Source organism: Haemaphysalis longicornis, unplaced genomic scaffold, assembly GCF_048455015.1.
Source record: "Haemaphysalis longicornis isolate Haplotype H1 unplaced genomic scaffold, Haemaphysalis longicornis Haplotype H1 scaffold_1, whole genome shotgun sequence".
Classification (NCBI taxonomy): domain Eukaryota; kingdom Metazoa; phylum Arthropoda; class Arachnida; order Ixodida; family Ixodidae; genus Haemaphysalis; species Haemaphysalis longicornis.
In genome coordinates this window covers 231,614,848-231,626,301 of record NW_027526203.1, presented here as the reverse complement: position 1 = coordinate 231,626,301, position 11,454 = coordinate 231,614,848, and the positions used below count along the sequence as shown (strand labels likewise).

The window sequence follows — 11,454 nt, the reverse complement described above, 5'->3', positions numbered from 1 at the left end:
GCTCGAGTTGCTGCTCCCAGTAGACATGGCTTCCGGGTCGTGCACCGATCGTAGATCAATATGCCCTCGCAACGACCGCGAATCTTCTGAACAGACGTAACAGCACGCAAGGTTGGTTTCTGATCCCACCTGCTGAGAAACTCCGGTCTTATCTCACGCTGGCTGCTCGGTCAGCGACTGCGCACTGCGCCTTCTCTTCTCGCTTCCTTGCTGCTCGGGTACCAGCGCATTCCGCAGCAGGTCCTGGTGGCTTACGTATACGGTTGTAGAGCGTTCCGAGGGCCGGCGGCTCAGTCGCGGAAGGAATAAAGGCACCTCCTGCAGGAAGTGGAGACTCGCTGACCGCTGTTCGACGTTCGGTCACTTCGCGTCCTCCTCTTCGCTCGTGGCGCTCATTCGTTGGTCGGTGCCAAGATGTCAGCGGCGCGTGCCCACTCCGAGGGATTGACCAGGGGAAACAAACAAACAAACGCCACCCCGTTACGAAGGGGAAGCCGCTAAGCATCACCATCATCATCATGTAGCATGTGCTTCTACCAAGAAAGGGCACCACTGTAAGCGACCACTGATTATGTATATATCCCAGACAACACCAAACATCCTAAGGACATCCAAAAAAAGGCCCTAAATCCCATGTCCCAAACAGCACAGCCTATGGGCACCCCTGGGACTTCCGCACTGCTGGGAGTGTCCTAAAAATGTCCACGAATGGCTGTGATTGGGATGTATGCGGAAGCGCATGCGTGCTTTTTGTTGATTCGGTCAGCCCAATGTTTTGTTTTTGTGCATAGATGAATAAAACGCATAGGCGCGTGTAATGCGCGTGAAGGAGGTACAGCCGTAAAGCAAATGCATGGAGGAAGAAAAACTTTTCTTTCCTCCATGAGCAAATGCCTCGCGTACCCGCAGGTAGCGCGTGATTGTTACAGGAAGTGCTTCAGAGAAAGGCTAGTACACTGATTAAACCAACTGAAAACGCTGCTTTTGAGCACGGAAACTTTTTATGGGAGGAAAGAACCGTCCCGCTCAAATGGCCGGCTGCTTGGTTCTGGGTCTGCCTTGCTGCAATTTTATTTCGTATTTATGTACAATATTTCAAACTATAAGTTAAAAACTAAAATTTCTATTTTATTTTAATTATATCTAAAAGTCAGTAGTATTAACTCTATGTATCTAAATACACGTCTGTGAGCTTTTTACGAAACTGATTCAGCCGATTCAGCCATCGCAGTTTTATAAACATGGCCGCCCGCAGATCGAAATGTGCGCTACAGTCATTTTTTTCCTCCATGGCTACAGTGAACTAGAAAGGCTGCGTCTGCTGCAACCCGGGGCTTCCGAGCCGATTCCCCCCGAACTGGCTGCTGCGCCCCACGGAAGTGACGTACGTCAACAAAAAAATTGCATAATTGCATTACATTGCAATTACTTCAATATTATTGCGTATATTTGTGGCAGTGACACACTAATATTACAGTATCAAGATTTATTTTTAGCCTGAGTTTATTGTCTTTTAATATGACGTCACCTAGTCACCTGACGTCATGGACATGCTTTGTAGATGTTTGCATTATATTTTTCTCTGCGAAACTCGAGTTTGTTATTGTGTTTGACACTCGCGTAGAAGAAGTTGTGTAAACAAATCACTTTTTATAGATTTACCACGGGTTTTACGGATGACCTACGGACGAGCGGCACGGAGAAGAGGCCGAATTCCATCGAAGAGCGAATTTTGGCCCCGTATTCGCATACGTACGGGTAGAGTTCACTCTAGTACGGGCTTGTCTGTTCCGAGTTTGTTCCGTTGGCCTATTTCAAATATTCCGGCTTCGCGCGGTGCCGAGGCAAGCAAGAATGTTACGAGCGTCGGCGTTGTGTGGAGTCGCTCACGAGTGGTGCGGTACTGCGCTGTGTTTTCGTTTCATATGAGGTGTTCAGCTCCAAGCCTATGTCACCGCGCTTGTATCTTCTGCAGTAATTCACAGTCTTCAAAGTCCGATGACTATTCGTGGCAGCAACGCGAAGTGCTGGTCAGCGCTTGTGCAATGTTTTCATATCAAATACGTACGTATCAAAACCAAATGTTGCCCCAAAATGTGCAGTAAAGTACGAAGCACCGTGTTGCCTTCAAAACGTGACCGATGTGTGTGGTGCGTCATAGTTTTCCAGAGGTTTGTTTGTGCATCGCCTCCTTTAATAGTTAAAGGAGGCGATGGTTTGTGTGAAGCTGCTGGCGACGCAGTCATCGATGCTATCATCACACTCATTGTTATACACGGTGTTGTGTCGGTATCACAACGCGAGTCAAATACTTTGATACTGCTCCGTACTCGACTTGCAAGTGTCCAGATTCGTATCGCTGCAGGAGTGTATACGTGAATAATCTAGAGCCCCATCAGCTAGCAATGGTGCGTCGCAGTGACAGCGAGTTCTCGTTCGTGCGCTTCAACTTGCCGTGATCTCTGTCGTTACAAGCGTGGCCAAAAAATGCGCCGGATATCTGTCGTGAGTTACTGTGGCATTTTCCGTGTGTGTTGTGTTCGTGTGCTCCAAAATTTACGATGTCGCCAAACGTACGTGATCGTGCCCATCTATGACAGGCTAGGTGATGGGTCAGTGGCTTCAGCAATAACAGATGCTACGTGCTGTGTTGAACTGTTATATCTACATTCTAAGCATACCCTCTAGGTGACTCTGCGCAGTTGTTTCTATTTGCTCTAACCTCAGTTGCCTTGTTCATCTTTTTTGCAGGGTATTTTTATTTACGTGTGCACGCAGCATATTAGTACACACTTACCTGTACATGCCATAGCCCTCTACGTAATCACGTGTGCATGTGCTACTGTTACCCTGCAGTATTTCGTCAGCTACTGTGCATGCTAGCAAAGATTGTTTGCATGTCGTTCTGAACCATTGCTAATAGCCTGAATTCCTTTAGTATTACTAGCATACCTTTTTCTTTCTCACCTGCTGGCTTCGTGTTGCTTTTAAAAGGAATTGACGATTTAACACTTATGTCGAACAAACTTGTAAAAAACAATACACGGGATATACCTGCTAAATTTCTCAATGGCACAAAGCACGTACACTGATCACACAGGCTAAAAGTATGTCTGACGTGCTCCACACTCTTCGTCTGCCCCTCAACGCAGTCATGCTTGACTTTTACCCAACCGGCAAAACCACTTCTGCTCACTGACGAGCCAGGGTCACTGTCACGCCCACTTCACAACATATAGTGAAAGCAGTCTGTTCTGATTTTTACCCAACAAACCAAACCACTTCCACTCACTGACTAGCCATGTAGAGTCACTGTTAATAATTAATCGTTACTAATAATTAAAAAAATCCAGATGTAACTGTAGCGATGGTGAAGGCGGTAGTGAAAGTCCGGGGTGGGCGACTTTGACGGCGCTTGTGGGTTTCAGTGCATTTGGACTAAGAACGGCTCTCACGGGGTGGAAGCCCTAACATCCTTCTGCTCGCAAATCCATAAAATATTTCTCTGTCTCGTTGTTTAATGCAATGCAAAGTTGAGGCCATTGAAAAGCACCATCAGAGAAACATGAGAAAGCGTTGCTTGTGCCTCCGCGGACTGAACCAAGGTGGACCCACTAGGTATATCTGCATCTAAGCACACATTGGGTGCTACTGCGCAGCCGACTGGTACCCGTTGGCAAACCTGCTTCCCACACAACAACACAAACACATGCCTGTTGCATGCGGCCTGTGCGCATTTTGTTTGTCTGCGTGGAATGGAATGGCTGTGCCAGCAGGAAATAATTCATGAAGCACTGCAGGGCAGTGCAACAGTCGCCAGAAAAAATTTCCATCGGCAGACTCGCATACTCGAATGGCAATTGGCAGGCTCCATGGTTCAACACAGTGGTAATTCCAGTGTGCCACCAATGCAACAAGTCTCTCCATAGTATCAGGAGATTCGAATATAGGTTAACAAGGGCGGTGTGACAACTGTCGCCGTGCTGAAAAATGCCACAACAGGGCTGTATTGTGCACAGATTTTTGTTGCCACTCCCATCCCACCTAGTTGTGCCAGCTTCCAAGTTTACCCTGTATCATTTCAAATTAACTGACGTTTGCTGGTGTTTGATTGATAGATGCAAGCACCATTAAAGTGTGTCTGTCATCTTTAGCACTAAAATCATGTTCTCAAGGGGAAACCGAGTTTAACGAGGTTGCGGACATGAAAGCTGGCGGTGCTCATGGGGGTCGTAGCAGAAAAGTTGCAGCATGGCGTCGTGCTGTTTTTGCTATGTTGATGTTATAAAGCGCATGGTATTTATATGGGTCATACGTTTCAAACAAGGCACTAGCTGGAAGTCGTTGCTGTCCCTTCCCTTTGTTACACTTTGTAGTCGTGCTCTTTGTTTGAAAAAATTATTAGAAACTAGCTAGTGTTATTACAATTATAGAACTTATTTTCTGTGAAGGAAATGCTGCCTTGTGCCGGCTAAAGGATACACACTGTTTTGGCTACACACATCATAAGACAAGATAACAATGCAATACTCCACAGAGCCCGTGCACAAGCTGCTGCCTTGCATTGGTCTGACCCACAGAATTGACAGGAAAAGCTCCCCAGGACTGATCCCGAGCAAAGGTTCTGGCTCGCTCATGCCCCTCAACTTCACAGAAGTCAATGAAACCTTGTTACACAGGCTGCGGCTTAAAGTAGCATTGACCTGAAAGTATCTGCACACAATCGGACGCGAGGACAGCCCAGACTGCCTTCTGTGTAAGGCTGTACAGAGACAATTGATCATTTGCATAGTTTTTGACCAAGGTATACTAGTGGGTGAAAAGACCTTGAAGCAGCCTTACTACGCTTGAATGCTTACCCTCTGTCTGAACGAAAGATTTTTGGCACGTGGGCTGACACGAAGAAGCAAGATCGAGCTGTCAAATCGCTGCTTGTCCTGTCAGGACTCTTGGGTCTATGTGGTGAAATTTCAGAAACTGCGGAACTTTTTTTTTATGGTCGGTAAATAAGTTATGCGAATTATGCAGTGATTAGTCTGTTTCTGCGCCCCATACATGCTTTAAGTGTACAAAGTTCATTGGTTGATTTCACTGTCATTTCTCATACTCTCAGTATTCAGTACCTTCCTTGCCCCAGTGGGATTTAAGTAGCAGGCCCAAGTTCAGTTTCTCAGGCTGGCCTCTTCTCCTTTCAAAAATCTTTTACTATCTCTACCTCTCTCTTGCCAGCATGCCAGGTGCTTGTAACGGTTTACTAGGATTCGCAACGGTCACCATACGATAAAAATTTCTAATGACTACTTTCATTGCTGAAGTTCACTGCACTCAGTGTACTAGGGTGTTTGGCACACAATAGTAATTATGACTGCAGACAGCCTACAGTTCTTAAAGCCCACATCGAAATCTTGCCACGGACTCGTTCTTGCCTTCACTTCGATAAGGCTGTCACAAATGGGTTGATCAGCCGAACATGCTGGAAGGGATGTTTTTCTACACTCTGAATTAATGTTTGATCATTGTGCATACATTAAATACATTAAAGCATTTTTGCTGGTTCTTCCTTTTTATCTCTTGACACCCAGTGCAACCAATGGGCTTTACTGGTAAAAGCTGTGGCTTGTCATATATGTGTTTCCAGTTCATAATGGTGCATTCTGCTTGTTGCCAAAGCCAACTGCAGAAAAGTTCTTCAGCCATAATGCAGTGCTGGCGATGGTCTTTTGTGGGCTATAAAAGCAAAATGTACTGGTTGTTGGTCAAATAAAGTGAGCCAATTTTAAATGTTTCTTCCCAATGCCGGATGTGTTTTCTTGGAGGTTGTGTGTTTGCTTAGTCCTTTTGGGAACAGTTGAACATGTATGGCTCATGTGTTGGCCATGAGACTAATCAGCATTTGAAGGTTCATGGGGCAGGTACAACTTGTACAGCTGGTGAGCGAAGGGATATAACTATTACATTTCCGATTTTCTTGCAACATATGTCACTAGCATACAGCAATTAGGATTTATAATTTAGCTGCAGTTCTTTTTTACGACAATACTGCTATTGTGGCCATTATAAAATGAATAATAATTACGACCAGCCGCCATACGTTGCTGGCCGTAATGTGTGCGGCGTCATCAGAAAACATCACGTCATAGTTACTCCCGCCGTTTACCGCTCACATGTGCACGCGTTTTGCGATGAGCGTGCGGCATCAACCTGGCTTGCCCGTGGAGCTCGGAAAAATATCAGGAAAACAGTCACGTACGTCTGCGCCACAAGGATGAGCACAAGACACATCGCAGACGCCCAGCTCGCGAAGCCTGTTCTACCGCGTGCCGACGCATTTCACTTTAGGAGGAATGGGAAAGTCTGCGGACAAAGCAATCCGGGTCAGCCAGTCATGCATGCGGAAGATGGATATGACGATAATTTTAGGGACCTTATAGTATGACGATGACTACTACTGCCACAGTGAGAAGCGACGACGGAACACGTAAATAAACAAATTTCGCAATACGTGGTGGTGTCATTCGGTGCTTCAGGAGGATCTAAAAAGAAAGCCTCCAGCTCGCCTTGCGTCACTTGGTGCAAGTTTCGCCAGTTTTAAAGACGAAGGTGTAACATCAAACGCGAAAACTGACCGTACATATATGTGGCGTCGGCGGGGCCACCGCTATGGACTGGTGTACTTGAACTCATTTCGCCAGAGCAGCAGCCAAATCCTCTCACCACGGCGCTAAACCGGCACCTTGCAGAATGGAACCTTGCTGCCACGTGCTGCCAGCTGCAGGTGCACGTGGCAGCACGTATACGCGTAAACGGATGCGCACACACATATCTGACTGCTGGGGAACTTCAGCGTGATGAGTATCCAGTCTGCTTGTCAGAAAACGAAGGCCTGTATGCTTCTTTCTTTTTGGACAACAAACGTCACATGGTTGGCCGGTTCTTCACTTGCAGTGGTAGGCTGTTGGACAGCTGCTGCTATGACCAGAAGCAACATGCGCTCTACTTACATGACGTTTGTATACAAATTATGTGCAACAACGCTTTTATCAATTTGATGTTCACAGTAGCTGTGGGCACAGTTTATGTGGGAGACTATATTGGCGCTACATTTGCTGCCCTTACCAGCGTGTGATACAGCGCTGTGCTCTCGCTGTTTATTAGTTACCAGCACAATTTTTACAACGGTGTGTGAAGTTGGTGAAATGAAGTACAGTGTATCTCCTGGATTGGTCGGTGCTTCCTGCTTCGGCGTGATTCTTTCCAGGCCATCACTAACAAGGGTGGCGAAGTTGTGCTTGTGCCAGAAGCCAAATTTTTTGACGCTTTAATTGTGATCAGTACTTGTAGCACTGCAGTGTACCTTGTAACTTTGGAAGCTCGGAAAAGTTGGTACAACATGACCAAATATACAGAGTTGTAGGCGCGACGAAAAGAGGCATATTAACACGCGTTTACTCCAAACATCTTTTTGTCACATCTAATATAATTCAGGCCTCTTTTGTCCCAGCTATATGCTGATTTCACTCCCCAAAATAAGGCACCTCCTGGTCTTTTTATGCAAAGAAAGTATGGTGAGGTTTCAAAACATTTCAGGCTGCTGCGCCAAAACTATACGGACAAAAACGCTGGTGTTCAGCGGCGCGTACTACAGTGCACCAGAGTGGAAGATCAAGTGCAGCTGGGCACCAGTAATCTAGACCCAAGAGAACTCTTGTGAAATGAGGGCCTTCAAAGGTATTCCTTCGGCCTATTCTTCTCCCCACAAAAGCCACAGATTCTATGATCTAAATGGGAGCGCAAGCAGCCTTCGTGCAACACTATTCAGACCTTTGCCGGCAGAGTCTTCAGCCAGTGCCCACGTTTGAGGACAGCAGATCAAACCTGATGGCGTGATATGGGGCGCACACACACCTTCCAAAATAAAAAGAAAGAAAGAAGTGCGGTTACAAAAGCCGGCGAATTTAAACGTGCAACACAATCCTCTGAATCCTCCACTCGGAGTGGTTTTGCCTTGCCCGCAGGTGCGCCGTAGATAATACAACACCGAACGACAGGCGATGTACCAAGGAGGAGAGTTATCAGCCTGCGCTTACGGCGCGTACAAAAAGCGCGTGCTTTTCATCGTAAACAATGAAAAGCACAGCCGACCTAAACATGAGTGCCGGCACGGCCGCTTTGCACGGCTCTGGTACTAGTTCGGCGATCAACAACGACGACCAAATCCAAGAAATAATAACAAAAAACAGGTGACGTCACTTCCGTGGGGCGCTCCAGCCAGCCCCGATCGGGCGAGGCTGGAGCACCCCGGGGGAAAGGATCCCCGGGGTGCAGCAGCCTTTGCCAACTAGAAAGTAGCGTATAAGGGGAGGAACGGCTGGAAACGCTGATTGGTTAACAGAAATCAACGCTCAAGAAGGCGATCCGTCTCCCTAGGCGACCCAGGGTGCCTAGGGAACCAAAAAAGGTCCCCAGAAAGGTCCCTGGCCGTACGGCGGCGCCACCGCGCTGCGGCCGCGGCCGACCGGCCGAGCCTGTGTTCTGTGCTGCCGGTTCATTCATTCGGCTCCGGTGCTTGCGGCGGGCGGTTGCACGACGTGCTGCTCGCCGGTGCCCACTTTTTTGGCGCGAAAATTGCTTTGTCATCGCCCGTCGGAACGAAATCCTGGTTCTGCAGGAAACGCGCTACAATTTCAAGGTAGCAGTACATATTCCCGGCAAAAGGGTTTTGCCCCCTTTCTTATTTTTTTTTTTTTTCCAGCTGCAGCAAGTGCACGACGTGCTGCTCGCCAGTGCCCCTTTTTTGGCGCGAAAGCCCATCGGAACGAAATTATGGTTCTGCCGGAAACGCACAACAATCTCAAGGTAAGCAGTACATATTCCCGTCGAAAGGTTTTTCTTTCATGTGTTTTGCCTTTTTTTTTTTTTTCAGCTGCAGCAAAACGTGCCACCCCATGGCACGCCGTGATGGTTTTCGCGCGCTGAGCCTGAGCCGCAAGGACGGAGGTAAAGTAAAGCCTGCGCCGCAGCGATCTGCTAAAAAATGGACGTTGCGCGTGAAGCTGGTGGCCGTTTTCTTTTGTTCTTTTCAAGGTGCAGCACGTGGCGATCCATCGGCGGCCGCAGGGGACCGCAAGAATCCAAAAACCTAGGACGGAGGTAAAGTAAAGCCTGCGCAGCAACGATCTGCTTAAAAATGGACGTTGTGCGTGGACCTGGTGGCGGTGATCTCTTCTTTGCAAGGTGTAGCACGTGGCGTTCCATCGGCGGCCGCAGGGGACCGCAAGAATCTAAAAACCAAGTGCGGAGGTAAAGTAAAGCCTGCGCAGCAACGATCTGCTTAGAAATGGACGTTGTGCGTGGACCTGGTGGCGGTGATCTCTTGTTCTTTGCAAAATGTAGCACGTGGCGTTCCATCGGCGGCCGCAGGGGACCGCAAGAATCTAAAAACGAAGGTAAGGCACGCTCTGCTGCTGCAAACTGACCATGGCATTGTGAACGAAGTTTTTTTTTTTTTTTTTTTTTTTGCGTGGAGTTGGTGGCGGTGATAATTCTTCTTTTCAAGGTATAGCACGTGGCGTTCCCTGAGCAGCCCCAGCAAAGGACCTCAAACCAAGTTAAGCCACACAGCAGCCCGCGCTGCTGGAAACTGTCCTGTGTGTACACAATATTGTTTTTGTTTTATTGCTTTCCTTCCCTTTCAAGGTGCCACCTGGAGTACGGCTATCACCCCAGCAACTGGTATTACGCGCAGCAAAATTCTGGAAAGCAGGCTGAAAACTGGCGATTTAGGCAAAGTGGCACTCTTGTTTGGCGTGGCCACAGAAAATTCTGCCGTGTCGTCGTCCAGCGTGGCAAAATTTGGACCTGAAGAAAATCTGCAACAATTTCAAGCTAGGTAGCAGGCAGCTAAAAGCCGGTGATTTACGTAAAGTGGCATCTCCTTTTGACGCGTTCACAGAGCAAAAATCTGCTTTGTTTTTGTCCGTCAAGTAAAAATAATTGCGTATCACGAGAATTAGCATAATAACAGTCGGAATGAATTTTTGTGTTTGCTTGTTCGGTGTACTTGAGAACAATAAATCTGTCAAGTGCTTATCTGTGGTCTTTCCTTTGTGGTATGATGAGCCCCACTGGGCGTTTATATGTTCCACATATAATTATGACCGTCAAGAGGCAGTTCACCCCCGCAAGGACTTGTGGGCTGCTGCAATGCTTTTTTTTTTTTTTACTAATTTAATTTTATCAACAAACGAGCTATTGCGCTTCCGTTTCTATCCCATGGCCCCCGGCCAGCATGTCGGAAAAATAATACCAGCTGCACTTTATTCTGGCACAGAAGGGTGGCGGCAGGCATGCTGTTATTGTGTGAACTTCATGCTAGCATTATGGCAGAGCTATCAAATGAAACCAGATGCCCCACTGCAATAATGCAATCAGTTGGTGGCTTGCAACTTCACCACTGTGGTGTCCCGAATAGAGCACGAAAACGTAGCTGGCAAGCCCCCCCCCCCCCCCCCCCCCTTTATTTAAATTCTTTTCTTGTTTAATAAGAGGTTTTCATTGAACATGTCGAACCTAAAACATCATCTTGGTGCACAGCCTAGCGGTACTTCAGTCGCAACACGTACCTGATCGTGCAAAGCGCATGCCACACAAGCTCATAGCATGTGGTTGTTACATTGACGACTTAAACACAAATTGTTGGAGTTAATTTAGCCATCTGTGATGAATGCAGAATTGGCAATGTTTCATAGCACTGACATAGAATTTGCAAGCTTCGTGTTATAACGAGTCTTTGGGAAGCTTGCCATTAAATGACCTGCCATCAGATACAAAGATGCATGACTGAATATGCTAATAACTGCAAAGGAGCATTTCTAGCCAAAATGCTTGCATCTGCCCCTATAACCTCACACCTCTTTTTTTGTTGTCATTAGTTTTTAACACTGAGCAGTAGACACCCTCCTTCATGGGTTGTGTTTTCATTCCTGCTGGCACATTGCCAGGCACCGTGCCCCAACAAGGGCAGATTAATGTTATCTTGCACACTCCAAAAAGGCCAACCTGGCACATTTACTGGCTCCACTGTCCAAATGCGATAAGAAGTGAATGCTAAGCATCAATGGAAATTTACCCGCCGCAGTGGCTAAGGCGTTGCGCAGCTGAGCACGAGGTCATGGGTTCGATTCCCGGCCGCCGCCGCCGCTTTTCTGATGGAGGCAAAAAGCAAAAATGCCCGTGTGCACGATATTTCGGCGCACGTTCAAAATCCCCAGGTGGTCAAAATTAATCCGGAGCCCTTCACTACGGCATGCCTCATCGCCTGTGTTGCGTCGGCGCATTAAACCCTTCAATCAATCAAATCAATGAAAATTTTTTGCGGTATCACAAATTGGATTTCTTGAACATTCACGATTGAGCACTGCCTGCTGTTGGATGGTACTTTTAACAAAGATAATG

General features: G+C 47.2%; 1 protein-coding gene across 1 annotated transcript; it reads left to right on the top strand.

The window, feature by feature from the left end:
* Positions 1 to 414: 414 nt before the first annotated feature.
* Positions 415 to 10,087, top strand: LOC144158160 (uncharacterized). The gene is made up of 5 exons (XM_077688836.1): positions 415 to 423; positions 8,525 to 8,689; positions 8,753 to 8,856; positions 8,924 to 8,997; positions 9,085 to 10,087. Exons 1-5 carry the CDS (start codon positions 415 to 417, stop codon positions 9,141 to 9,143), a joined length of 411 nt encoding a protein of 136 aa, XP_077544962.1. The 3' UTR covers positions 9,144 to 10,087.
* The last annotated feature ends 1,367 nt before the right edge of the window (positions 10,088 to 11,454 follow it).